This window comes from Pelophylax lessonae (assembly GCF_965119305.1).
Source record: "Pelophylax lessonae genome assembly, chromosome: 11".
In the NCBI taxonomy this organism is placed as follows: Eukaryota; Metazoa; Chordata; class Amphibia; order Anura; family Ranidae; genus Pelophylax; species Pelophylax lessonae.
Window position 1 is genome coordinate 168,766,311 of NC_138778.1, and position 14,852 is coordinate 168,781,162.

At 45.1% G+C, this 14,852-nt stretch overlaps 1 protein-coding gene across 1 annotated transcript in view; it reads left to right on the top strand.

The window, feature by feature from the left end:
• Positions 1 to 5,530: 5,530 nt before the first annotated feature.
• Positions 5,531 to 14,852, top strand: part of LOC309566432 (NXPE family member 1-like) — a gene marked incomplete at both ends in the record, with an annotated part of 33,942 nt that continues 24,620 nt past the window's right edge. The window contains 2 exons of the mRNA XM_082271574.1: positions 5,531 to 5,620; positions 13,819 to 14,531. Of these exons, the coding sequence (XP_082127700.1) occupies positions 5,531 to 5,620; positions 13,819 to 14,531 (803 nt within the window). The remainder of the gene's footprint in view (positions 5,621 to 13,818; positions 14,532 to 14,852) is intronic.

Below are 14,852 nucleotides of genomic sequence, written 5' to 3' on the forward strand. Positions count from 1 at the left end.
CGTGATTGGCAGGCGGCCATCTGAGCCGCCGGTCACACGCGCTGGCTCCCAAGGGAACAAGCGGGGGTGGGAGCACGCCGCCAGCTGCGCGCTCGTCTCCTACAGTCTCCTGAGCGAGCGACATAGCCCTAGGTTGCTTTGCCCAGAAGCGGCAGAGTGCCGCAGTAAATGTACGGTAGGCGGGGTTAAAGTGGTTAAGTAATGACAAAATTATCCTTGAATAAACAGGCTCACAGCAGAAATTTGAAAATGTTCTGGTCCATAAGGGGTAAACAGGTTTGAGAGCCAAAGTGGTTAAAGGAGAATTATAAAAAAAAAAAAAAAAAAAAAGATTAGTACTTTTTTTTTTTTTTTTACTACTATTCCTTTATGTTGGCTTTCGAAATTTACAAATGCAGCAATTTAGAAATTGGATGAAAGGTTTAGCACTGGAAAAAATGTTTTAAAAATAAAAAGTGCATTTTATATACAGCTACTGTATATAGATCAGAGCAAAATGAGGGACAAATAAGGAGGGAAGAGGAACAGAGGGACTTTTTTCCAAATCAGGGACAGTCCCTCAAAATCGGGGATAGTTCGGAGGTAGGGATGGGTCAAACAACACCCCCCTGTTCGGTTCGCACTCGGTTCGGTTCGGTTCCCTTTCCCTAATAAGGGAAATGTTCTAACCCCATTTTGAAGGCTTATATGCAAGTATTTATCCATAAAATGGGTATGGGGGTCTGGGTGCTGCCCTTGGGGGCAGTGCTTTTAATTATGCTTAATGTGCAACAATGAAAATGAAAAATTTCTTTAAATATAGTGCCTGGGGTGGTCCCCTAATGTACCTGTAAGGTGGCGCATCTGTAGCATGCATAAAACATGCTACAGCAAAAATTACATAGGCACCCGACTATTGAAAAATTAAAGAAAAAAAAACAGCGTGGGATCCCCCCAAAATCCATATCAGACCCTTTCTGGGCATGCAGCCTGGCAGGTCAGGAAAGGGGGTGGGACGAGCGAGCACCCCCCTCCCTCCTGAACCACACTAGGCCACATGTGCTTCAACATGGGGGAGTGAGTGCTTTGGGGCAGGGGGGGGGGCTTTGCCCCCCACCCCAAAGCACCTTCCCCCCATGTTGATGGGGACAAGGGCCTCTTCCCGACCACCCTACGTCGTCCAGTGGCACTGCCCCCTTCTGGCATCACATGTTTTCACATTTATATTAATTAAAAAACTTTTTCTTCACATCCTGGTTTTCTTGCACATTATGATATATTAATTATTTTATGTGTGGACAAGAGGGAGGAAACCAGTTTGAACATTTAATATGTCATTACATTTAATATGTTAATCCATGTAATTTGCTTGTATATCTTTTTCTTCTTTTGATAGAAGTATTGTGATAAAATTGTCTTTCAGGTATGTTGGTTTTTAAGCTGCATATAAAAGGCATCTTCTGGTAAATTGATTTGAGGTGTGTTAATAATTAGTGATGTCGCGAACATAAAATTCGCTGTTCGCGAACATCGGCGAATGTTCGCAAATCGGCGAACATTGCGAACCGCCATAGACTTTAATAGGCAGGCGAATTTTAAAACCCACAGGGACTCTTTCTGGCCACAATAGTAATGGAAAAGTTGGTTCAAGGGGACAAACACCTGGACTGTGGCATGCCGGAGAGGGATCACACAAAAAAAAGTTCTTAACCGGTTGCCGACCGCCGCACGACTATATACTGCGGCGGTCAGCCCCGGCCAGGCAGAGTGACGTATCGGTACGTCACTCGCCTGTCACTGACTTGCGAGCCTATCGCGGGCGGGCGCGCGCCCGCCGCGGCTCGTTCACAGGCAAGTCAGTGCGTGTGACCGGCGGACTCGATGTCCGCCAGTCACACTGCGATCGCTCCTGTGAAGGGAGAAAGACAGAGCAGCTTGTGTAAACAAGCTGCCTGTCAGTTCTCCCTGTGTAAAAGTAAAGATCTGACCGTTCTACTATGTAGAACGGTTGATCTTTGCTTTTACACCAATAGGAATGTCCCTACACAGTAGAAAGCACGCCCCTAGGACACACTTAACCCCTCCCTGTCCAATAAAGTTAACCCCTTCCCTGCCAGTGTCATTTTTGCAGTAACAGTGCATATGTATAGCACAGATTACTGCAGTAATGTCACTGGTACCCCCAAAAGTGTCAAAAATGTCAGTCAAGGGTCCGATCTGTCCGCCGCAATGTCGCAGTACCGAAAAAAAAATCGCAGATCGCCGCCATTACGCGTTAAAAAAAAAAACACCAAAAATGACAAAAATCTTTCTCTTTGTTAGTAAACGCGATAACTTTTGCGCAAACCAATCAAAATACGCTTTTTGCGATTTTTTTTTACCAAACATAGGTAGCAAAAAACAAATTGGCCGAAAAATGTTAAAAAATTTTGATTTTTACTTTTTTTTTTGGGGAATTTCATATAAAAAAATGTGAAAAATATTGTTATTTTTGCAAAATTTACGCTCTTTTTTTGTTTATAGCGCGTGATCAAAAAATCGCACAGGTGATCAAATACCACCAAAAGAAAGCTCTGTTTGTGGGAAAAAAAGGACGTCAAATTCGTTTAGGTACAGCGTCGCACGACCGCGCAATTGTCCGTTAAAGTCACGCAGTAAAAAATCGCAAAAAAACCCCTGGTCCTTTAGCAGCCAAATCCTCCGGGGCTTAAGTGGTTAAAAATTGTAATTTTTTGATAGAGAGCCAATTATTGAAAAAATTAAAAAAAAATAAAAATAAAAAATTTCTTTGGATTTGGCATCTGGGTGGTCTAAAAAGTGTACCTGTGAAGTTTCAGCTCTGTAGCATGTCCGGAACCAGAAAAAAATACGAGTTAGGGTTAGGGATACTTAGGGTTAGAGTTAGTAGCCCTACCCCTACCCCTCTAACTCTAACCCTAAGCACTAAAAATAACCCTAACCTTAGCCCTGACCCTAACCCTAACCCTAACCCTAACCCTAGCCCTAACCCTGATTCTATTTTTTTTTCTGGTTCTGGACATGCTACAGAGCTGAAACGTCACAGGTACACTTTTTAGACCCCCCAGACAATAAATCCCAAAAAATTCTTTTTTTGTTAAGTTTTTTTTTTCCAATAATTGGCTCTCTATCAAAAATGACAATTTTTAAGAACTTTTTTTGTGTGATTTAGTGTCTAGGGGGTCTAAAAGGTGTACCTGTGAAGTTCCAGCTCTGTAGCATGTCCAGAACCAGAAAAAAAGATCATTTTTCAGTAGAGCAGGGATGGTGGGAACCCCTTTTACACCTATATGATCTTTTTTTTCTGGTTCTGGACATGCTACATATATATTAAAAAAATACTCAAATACCAGCCCTCAAAGGGGCTTTTGGGGACAATAGATATATATATATATATATATATATATATATATATATATATATATATATATATATATCCAAAAAAAACCTCAAATACCAGCCCTAGGAAGGGCTTTTTGGGGTGCTGTCCTTACAGCAGGAGTGTACCAAGAACACTGGCTAACAAGACCGGGAACTGTCCCCAGCTATAACAGCAGCAGCAGCACCAGCACTTTCCCTGCTCTCAGTAACACAGAAATGATCTAAAATGGATGCTGCCCTTGCTTATTTATAGGAGGTGGGAGGGTGTGGGAGGGAGGTATGCTGATTGGCCTGGAATGTGTCTGCTGACTGTGATGTTCAGGGTCAAAGTTTGCCTCAATGATGATGTATAGGAGGCGGACCGAACATCGCATCGGCATACGGTTCGCCATCTCTATTAATAATTACCTCTAGATTGGTTCCAGTTGGTATGTTGCCTTCATATGCAGCTATCTCACCAACATCCCATGTGTGGTTATGAGTAGAGTTGAGCGGACACCTGGATGTCCGTGTTCGGCGGGTTCGGCCGAACTTGAAAAAAAAGTCCGGGTCCGTGTCCCGGACTTTTTCCGAACTTTACCCGGACACCGAACCCCATTGAAGTCAATGGGGATCCGAACTTTCAGGCACTAAAATGGCTCTAAAACACCAATGGTAAGGGCTAGAGTGCTGCAAATGGCAGCAAACCATAGTTAAGAGCATGGCAAGTGCTCTGCAAACAAATGTGGATAGGGAAATAACTTAAAACAACAAAAAAAACCCAGAAAAATAAAACCATTTTCTTCATCTGTGAAGGACGAGGCCCATATGGAGCAGGAGGGAGGTTGAGGTGGCGGTGGAGGTGGCGGGGGACGAGGTAGCCAACACTGCTTTTTTTTCAGTCATTTTAAATTAGGGTACACCCCAAAAGAGTGAGAAAGATCAAAAATATAACAACAATGGCTGGGTAAGGTCGGTATCCATCTCTATTCTGCACAAGGTATGGAAAAGTCCTGTGGGATCCATGCCTGGTTCATTTTAATGAACGTGAGCTTGTCCACATTGTCTCTGGACAGGCGGCTGCGCTTGTCTGTGATAACGCCCCCAGCCGTGCTAAATACACGTTCAGATAATACACTGGCTGCAGGGCACGCCAGCACCTCCAAGGCGTAAAGGGCAAGCTCAGGAAGATGCGCCCCAAAAATTTGGAAGGTGTATCTCACACGTACCGATACAGACTATGCCGCAATTTAATTCATTTTACCCCAAGGGTGTAGATTGAATAGCGGAATAGAAAAAGGTGTATCTATCTCATACGTACAGACCCAGACTAGGCCCCGTTTACTATTTTTTGTACCCTAAAGGCAGGATGAGGAGTAGGAGGAGTTCGGAACAGGCAGGAGGCAAACTGAAGCACCCTGCAATCCTCGGCGGTGGAAGATGCGCCCCAAAAATTTGGAAGGTGTATCTCACACGTACCGATACAGACTATGCCGCAAGCTGAATATCGCAGGGAGTTAAAATTTTACAGGCCCATGAGCTTTAGAAAATATATGGTTTGGGGGCTCTTAAATGAAAGCTGAAGGTATGGGTGATGGACAGGCCAAGCATGTCTCCAGACCTAAACCCTATTGAGGACACTGAACGGTTGGTAAGGTGGATGAGTCTTGCAGTAGCATTCATTATGGACTTAAGGGGGGATAGTCTATGTAAAGGTAATCCAATGAGGAGGGAGTTGCAATAGTCGAGGCAAGAGATAACCAGGACGTGAATTAGAAGCTTGGTGGTGTCGTTGGTTAAAAAGTGGCGTGTTCTAGAGATGTTGCAGAGGTTAAGGTGGCATGATTTGGACAGGGATTGGATGTGACCCTGAAAGGACAGTGCAGAGTCCAGGGTTACCCCTAGCACCCTGGCATGTGTGGAAGGACTGATAGTTGTTTAATTGATCTTGACAGAGAAATTGGGGGAAGGGGCACGTGGAGGAGGAAATATTATGAGCTTGGATTTAGATAGATTCAGTTTGAGGAAGTGGTGTGACATCCAGGCTGATATGTCTGTTAGTAGATCAGTAGATCAACTGTAACTATACTGTAGGATTATAATACTTCTATTTTAATGTAACAATGTGCCCAGAATAACAGAAGTAACCTATTTTTTCAGCTAACAAGCTGCAATGAGGACTACTTGGAAAAAAATGTTTCTTCTGGCTGTCGTACTTTCTACCGTCTTGCTGATAGGCTTTACAGTTAATCGTTCAACAAAGGTATGTACTAATCACTCAAACTGGTAAAGTACATCTAAAGGCTCCTGTATGGTGGTCTTAAAAAAAGTTAACAAAAAATTTCCTTGGAATTCCATGACTGTGCCAAATTTTCCATCTCTGTTTGACATGCTCCCACTCACAAACACTGCAGCTCACATGGGAAGGTTTCAGCAACAGATGCAGTGCAAAAAGAAGTGGATGATTAGCAGGTCATCTGATAGCATGGGAAATGGATTAGAACACCTGTCATTTTTTATTACTGTCTGTGTCCCTGTTAGGGAGATTCACCCTCTCTCTTTGTCCTGTTTACTGTTATCATTGAAAGTAAAAGAAAATCTCAAATGTTGGGTCGTCCCCAGAAAATTTATAGAGGGGACATCTTCCAATGGGGACAATTACTTCTGGTGACCTGGGGGTTCCCCAAGAGGTTCCCTTAATTTGCAGAGATTTCCTCTCACTTCCTGTTTGGCTATAGGACAGGAAGTGAAGGAAAATCTTTCCAATGGGAAGATGGCAAAAATAAACCTTACAAGGTTTATAACGCTCCCTTAGTCTATTCAAAATGTAAAAAAATAAGTTTTGCCTATAATTCTACTTTAAGTATATTCCCATTTTTGCAGTTGAATTGGGATAACACCTACTTTATATTTGCTACATGTCCCAATTCATATAGCATAACGTAAAAAAAAAAATATTTAAAAATTGAAGCTTTCCGGCGCTCACCCGCTTCAGAAAATGCAATGGCTTGCCATTTATATGACATTGACATGAGGGAAAACACTGGCAGATCTGTACTCCCTGTTTATTTTTTTAACCCCTTCAATACAGGGCACTTTCACCCCCTTCCTGCCCAGGCCAATTTTCCCCTTTTAGTGCTGTTGCATTTTGAATGACAATTGCGCGGTCATGCAACACTGTACCTACACCAAATTTATGTCATTTTCCCCCCACAAATAGAGCTTTCTTTTGGTGGTATTTGATCACCTCTGGGTTTTTTCCTATTTGCTAAACAAATAAAAAAAGACCGAAAAGTTTGGGAAAAAAAAGTTTTTTCTGATAGATGGCAATGATGGGCACTGGTGGGCAGCACTGATAGGGAGGGCACTGATGGGGAGGGCAATGGGGGGCTCTCTGAGCCCTGATTGCCATCCCTGGTGGCCATAGTGGGCATCCCTGGGGTCATGGGTGGGCATCCCTGGTGGGTGGTTCTAGTGGCACCCCCCCCCCCCCGAGGGGTCTGCACTGGTAATAAATGATCTGATTACCAGTGCCGACCCCCCCCCCTGTCAGGGGAGCCGCCGATCGGCGCTCCTTTACTCGTGCCTGTCAGGCACGTACTGAGAAAAGCCGATCAACGGCTTTTCCTGTTTACTATGTGACTAGCCATGATTGGACACGGCTGGTCACATGGTAAAGAGCCTACGCGCAGAGCGTATTATTCTGCCGCCGTCATATGACATCCAGTCAGGATAATACAACCACATTCCTGCCGTCAATCTGCTATAGGGCGGGCGGGATGTGGTTAAGGATCCGACACCCCTGGCCTTGGAATAGAGGGATTAGTTAAGCATTCTTGTCGTCAGGCTTCCTGTAGCTGAGCCAAACATGTAAAGGGGGTCACCTTGGTGGAAGACGCAGGCTAACCTGAGGTGCGGAAGCTAAGCGCCAACCAGTGTTTACCGGAGCTCCTGATGGTGGTGATGCACTTCGCTGCTTGTTGGCACCAGGTCGCGGTCCTTAGGGTCGCCCCACCATGAGGTGAGCGAGTTCAGATCCTGTAGTGGATGAGCCGATAGGGATTAGACAGAAGCGTAGTCACATAAAAGTCGTCAGCCAATGGGAAATCGAGAGCCAGGAAGGTCGTCAACCAAAGCCAGGTCATGCACGTAGGAACACGGAAAACCGAAAATAGCTTGCAGAGATGCGCCTAGAAGCACAAACACATGAGCAAAGGACTGCAAGCCAACAGGTGATTTATATATCCTGTGTGCAACCTCATCACTAAGCGACGCCCAGGAAGCAGCAGTAAGTGATGAGCAATCGGAGACTATAAAAGACAGCAGTCAGCACATGTCCAAGTTGGCTGCAGACCAGTGGCGGCCCGTGCATAGGGGGCGCCGCCCCCCTTAAAAAAGGGAAAAAAAATGACAAAAAAGAACAATAAAGTTAGGAAAAAAAAAATCGGTTCGTCGGAAAAAAAATCGGTTCGTCGGCCTGACCGTCCACCAGGCTAAAGGGGGGGTGGGGTTTACGACCCAGAAAGGCGCCGATTGGCTGCCTTCTGGGGGCGTAACCTGGGTGCAGGAAAGAGCGCTTGGCCACCCCCACCTTCGTGATGCCCTGGCTGTGATTGGTCCAGTCTCCAGCCTGGACCAATCATCATCCAGGACATCCGATCGCGACGTCACAATGGGGGCGGTGCCGGTGCGTGCGTCAGTCACTCACCGTCACCGCCGCTCGTAGGACGAGGGAGAAGCCGCTCACCTTCCCGCCGCCGCCGCAGAAGAGGACGAACTGGATCGAGGAGGGGAGAACCCGCTGCCGCCAGGTAAGTGCATTAAATTGAAGGGAGCACGCACGCTGGTCTCTGCATTGATTGGGGGACAATGCTGTGGGCACTCTGCAATCATTGGGGTATGATGCTGTGGCACTCTGCAATCATTGGGGTACAATGCTGTGGCACTCTGCAATCATTGGGGTACAATGCTGTGGCACTCTGCAATCATTGGGGGACAATGCTGTGGGCACTCTGCAATCATTGGGGTACAATGCTGTGGGCACTCTGCAATTATTGGGGTACAATGCTGTGGCACTGTGCAATCATTGGGGTACAATGCTGTGGGCACTCTGCAATCATTGGGGTACAATTCTGTGGCACTCTGCAATCATTGGGGTACAATGCTGTGGGCACTCTGCAATCATTGGGGTACAATTCTGTGGCACTCTGCAATCATTGGGGTACAATTCTGTGGCACTCTGCAATCATTGGGGTACAATGCTGTGGGCACTCTGCAATCATTGGGGTACAATGCTGTGGCACTCTGCAATCATTGGGGTACAATGCTGTGGGCACTCTGCAATCATTGGGGTACAATGCTGTGGCACTCTGCAATCATTGGGGACAATGATGTGGCGCTCTGCAGTCATTGGGGACAATGCTGTGGTGCTCTGCAATCATTGGGGTACAATGCTGTGGCGCTCTGCAATCATTGGGGTACAATGCTGTGGCGCTCTGCAATCATTGGGGTACAATGCTGTGGCGCTCTGCAGTAATTGGGGACAATGCTGTCGCCCTCTGCAGTGATTGGGGACAATGCTGTGGCGCTCTGCATTGAAAGGGGCTCGCACGCTGAACTCTGCATTGATGGGGGCACGGAACAGTGTTCATTGCATTGAAGGGGGCACAGCACAGTTGCATTGAAGGGGGCACGCACGCTGAACTCTGCATTGTGGGGGCACAGCACAGTGTTTATTGCATTGAAGGGGGCACAACACAGTGTTTATTGCATTGAAGGGGTCACAGCACAGTGTTTATTGCATTGAAGGGGTCACAGCACATTGTTCATTGCATTGAAGGGGTCACAGCACAGTGTTTATTGCATTGAAGGGGTCACAGCACAGTGTTTATTGCATTGAAGGGGTCACAGCACATTGTTCATTGCATTGAAGGGGGCACAGCACAGTGTTTATTTCATTGAAGGGGGCACAGCACAGTGTTCATTGCATTGAAGGGGGCACAGCACAGTGTTTATTGCATTGAAGGGGGCACAGCACAGTGTTTATTGCATTGAAGGGGGCACAGCACAGTGTTTATTGCATTGAAGGGGGCACAGCACATTGTTCGTTGCATTGAAGGGGTCACAGTACATTTTTCATTGCATTGAAGGGGTCACAGCACATTGTTCATTGCATTGAAGGGGGCACAGCACAGTGTTCATTGTATTGAAGGGGGCACAGTACAGTGTTTATTGCATTGAAGGGGTCACAGCACATTGTTCATTGCATTGAAGGGGTCACAGCACAGTGTTCATTGCATTGAAGGGGTCACAGCACATTGTTCATTGCATTGAAGGGGGCACAGCACAGTGTTTATTGCATTGAATGGGGCACAGCACAGTGTTCATTGCATTGAAGGGGTCACAGCACAGTGTTCATTGCATTGAAGGGGTCACAGCACATTGTTCATTGCATTGAAGGGGTCACAGCACATTGTTCATTGCATTGAAGGGGGCACAGCACAGTGTTTATTGCATTGAAGGGGGCACAGCACAGTGTTTATTGCATTGAAGGGGTCACAGCACATTTTTCATTGCATTGAAGGGGTCACAGTACAGTGTTCATTGCATTGAAGGGGTCACAGCACATTGTTAATTGCATTGAAGGGGGCACAGCACATTGTTCATTGCATTGAAGGGGTCACAGCACATTGTTCATTGCATTGAAGGGGGCACAGCACAGTGTTTATTGCATTGAAGGGGGCACAGCACAGTGTTTATTGCATTGAAGGGGGCACAGCACAGTGTTTATTGCATTGAAGAGGTCACAGCACATTGTTCATTGCATTGAAGGGGTCACAGCACAGTGTTCATTGCATTGAAGGGGTCACAGCACATTGTTCATTGCATTGAAGGGGGCACAGCACAGTGTTTATTGCATTGAAGGGGTCACAGCACATTGTTCATTGCATTGAAGGGGTCACAGCACATTGTTCATTGCATTGAAGGGGTCACAGCACATTGTTTATTGCATTGAAGGGGGCACAGCACAGTGTTTATTGCATTGAAGGGGTCACAGCACATTGTTCATTGCATTGAAGGGGGCACAGCACAGTGTTTATTGCATTGAAGGGGTCACAGCACAGTGTTCATTGCATTGAAGGGGGCACAGCACAGTGTTTATTGCATTGAAGGGGTCACAGCACAGTGTTCATTGCATTGAAGGGGTCACAGCACAGTGTTCATTGCATTGAAGGGGGCACGCACGCTGGTCTCTGCATTAAAGGGGGCACGCACGCTGGTCTCTGCATTGAAAGGGGGCACGCACGCTGGTCTCTGCATTGAAGGGGGCATGTACACTGGTCTCTGCATTGAAAGGGGGCATGTACGCTGGTCTCTGCATTGAAAGGGGGGGCATATACCATCTCCTGTACCATGACCTGTGCCATGCCTATACCATATCTGTGCCATGCCTATACCATATCTGTGCCATGCCTATACCATATCTGTGCCATGCCTATACCATCTCCTGTACCATCACCTGTGCCATGCCTGTACCATGACTTCCAAGTCACGCAATTTTTTACTGCGTTTTTTGGCGCGAAGCAATACCTATTACATTTTTCTTTTTTCGCCCCCCCCCCCCAAAAAAATTTTGAGCACCAGCCGCCACTGCTGCAGACAGGAAGGCAAGACCTTGACAGTTCTTTAACCCATCAGGACACAAGACACGGCCTCATGAAGGAGAGGGTGTGGATGCCCCTTTTCCTTCTTTATACCCCACTTCACTTCCTTTTTTTTTTTCTCCTATCCTCCCTTGCCCTCAACTTTCTATCAATCATGGGTAGGGAGTCCTTCGCAGGGCAAAGCATATGAGCTTGCTGAAATCCCCCCTCCCTTCCCTGTTAAAGCAGTAGCAAACCACAGCCTTTTTTGTTTGTTTTTAAAACCGGCAAGGTAAAGGCATAATGTGCTAGTATGCATCACATTCTAGCACATTGTCAAATGTTTACCTTAGAACGAAGCCTTCCAGCAGGAGCGCTTTTACCGCTGGCAGGGCTTCCATCTTTACCCAGTCTTCTTTCCATGTTCGCGTCCTCCGGCCATCTGAGTGGCCGAACCGCGATGACATCACTCCTGCAAGTCACGGAGACGGCACAGGGCTCTGAAGGGATGGCACAGGTATGTCGTTGCTGCAGAGCTCATGAGCCGGTGACATCATGGGCTGCATGCATTATGAATATCTCCTAAAGGGTACAAGTTTAGGAGATATTCACTGTACCTACAGGTCAGCTTTATCATAGGCTTACTGTACCTGTAGGTATAATTTTTAAAAAAGACTTTACTACCACTTTAAGAAAAAAACAACACTAAAGGTGCATGAGAAGCAACAGTCCCAAAATCAGGAACTGTGACCTAAAACTACAGTGGCGAGGGTATACAATATTTTCACAAGTATATTTAGCATTGGCTGCTACATTTGGATATCTTCTTTACTGTTAACATGTCATATGTTTGATTGAATGCAAGTACTTTCTAACACCATGTAAGTCTACAATATTCTTTAACCAGGTAACGACCGCCCGCCGCAGTTTTACTGCAGCAGGCAGCCCCTCCTGCGCGAACCGCCGTAGATCGCGCACCTGCAGCTAGGGGGCGAGTGTGTGCCGCCAGCGGCATGCTCCCGCCCCCACTCGGCAGCTGGGACTCCGATGCACAGGGGGCCGGTGGCTCCGATCGCCGCCGGCCACCCACGATCGCTACCCGCTGAGAGGGAAGAACGGTCAGCTGTTGTAAACACAGCTGACCGTTCTTCTCCCTGGAATGATTACAGAGCGCCTGTGATCCTTCTCTATAGGATCACAGGTCTCTGTGATCATTTCAAAAGCCCAACCCCCATACAGTTAGAATCACTCCCCTAGGCTTACATTTAACCCTTTGATGACCCACAGCGTTAACCCCTTCCCTGCCAGTGTCATTATTACAGTAACCGTGCATAATTTAGCACTGACTACTGTAGTAATGTCACTGGTCCCCCCAAAAGTGTCAAAAATGTCAGTTAGGGTTCCGATCTGTCCGCCGCAATGCCACAGTCCCGCTAAAAATCGCAGATCGCAACCATTACTAGTAAAAAAAAAAACAATAAAAATTACATAAATCTTTCCCCTAGTTTGTAGACGCGATAACTTTTGCGCAAACCAATCAAAATACGCTTATTGCGTTTTTTTTTTTTTTTTTTACCAAAAATATGTAGCAGAAAAAAAAATTGGCCTAAAATGTTAAATAAATTTTATTTTTTATTTTTTTGGGGGGAATGTTATATAGCATTGTTTTTTTCTCCAGAATTGTTGCTATTTTTTTGTTTATACCGCAAAAATAAAAAATCGCACAGGTGATCAAATACCCCCAAAAGAAAGCTCTATTTGGAAAAAAAGCACATCAATTTTATTTAGGTACAGAGTCACACAACTGCGCAATTGTCCGTTACAGTAATGCAGTGAAGAATCTCAAAAAATGGCCTGGTCATTAAAGAGGAAGTAAACCCTCCTCTGCAACTTGTACCTATAGGTAAGCCTATATTAAGGCTTACCTACAGGTACTGTAAATATCTCCTAAAACAGCTCTCGCCGTTCCTTCAGAGCTCCGTGCAGTGACCGTCGGCTCCTGCGGGAGTGACGTCATCGCGGCTCCAGACAATCAGAGGGCCGGATGCCGCAAACCCAGAAGAAGGGCGACAGAACTTGTCACCCATTAGACAGGTGAGCGGTCGGCACTTAGAGGCTTCGTTTTAAGGTAAGTATTTCATAGTGAGCTAGTATGCGATGCATACTAGCTCATTATGTGTTTGTCTTTCAGGTGTTCTTTTTTTTTTTTTTTTAAATTCTGAGGTTTGCAACCTCTTTAAGGGGGCAAATCCTTCTGGTCCAGAAGTGGTTAAATAATGAATTATCAAAAAGATTTGCTTTTTTAGACACTCTACTCTGGACACTACCGTAAGGATAAATACTAGATAGTTCTCTTTGTTTATGAGCAGGCTGGGCAACTGAGTTTGCTATAATTAACCATGTTTATACTGTGCAGGCAGATCGTTATTATCAATTGTAACTAGATTTGAACACTGGCTGTCTTAAAAAAGGGTTAAAGGTTTAGAGGGCAGGGACTTCTTTCTCTGTACGTTAATAAGGACAGACTTGGAACAGGCTCACTGCAATATTGTTTAAAAAGTCTTGCAGTCAGCCATGACAGCCTGTCCCAAGAAACATCTGAAAGGTAAGAAATAATTTACATTTTTTTAGACTCTGTGAATGGGAACACATAACAAACATATAGTGGGATTTTCACAAATTTGACTGCAGAAATGAATATGTGCTTTAAGTTCCCAATTGTTTAATTCCCCCTGCCCACCTCATTGCAGCATATGTAATATGCTCAAAACCTGGTCCACATTATATTAGTATTTATAACTGTATTTATTTATTCCAGGGCTCAGGTGCAGTCCTATATTCAAGTAATCCCATTGTACATCAGGAGGAAAAAATGGTATCAATTGCAAGCTTCTCATTAGAGGATGAAATTCAAGCTTCTCTCATCTTTAAAAACATTTCTGTCCTGATTCCTTCTATCACATTTACCCACAAAGGCCACACAACCAGTGCTAAGAACAGCAGAGCCACCATACTGAACCCAAGAATAAAGTACTGTGTTGGAGAGACAATAATTGTCAAGATTGAGATGTTTGACCATTTGGGTAACAGGAAAACATATGGAGGAGACTTCATAAAAGCTAGGATCTTTTCTCCAGATCTTAAAGCTGCGGCTTCTGGGAGAATTGAAGATTTTCATGATGGAACCTATCATGCCTATTTCAATTTATTTTGGGAAGGAAAGGTTTTCTTCTCATTGGTCCTCTACCATCCAAGTGAGGCTGTTTCCGCATTGTGGAGAGCGAGGAACCGAGGCTATGGCCTCATTTACTTCATGGGGACTTTTACGAATGGAACACATCAAGTGAAGTCTGAATGTGGATTCCAAGTGAATACAAAGAAGGAAATATGTGAATATAGAAAAGAAGAATACAATGAGATATTTTACTGCGCTAAACCAGAATCGTTCCATTGTAGATCATTAATATACCTTCAGTCTTTTAACAGCGATCTCTCCTTTCTAAGCACTCTTGAAAAATCTCTCTTGGACAGGTCAGTACAAATCCGATAGAAACTATTTGAATTTCCACCAAGAAAAACTTATAAAACTTGCACTATACAATGTAATTTTTTAGGTAGGATTGTAATCTTTTTTTATAGGGTTGCACCAATACCGATACTGGTCTGACCATGGAACTGGTTTGATGACTTACTTCTGCAGAAGCAGCGGGGTGTTAAATGCTGGTGGTGGACTAGCCAAAAAGTTTAGTCAGTCTGTGAATGCTGAATGTGAAAAATTCAGATTAAACCGTGAATGGGGTCAACCCCGAACCGCACCCTTATTAGTAATAATCTAATCCAGATATGCATTAT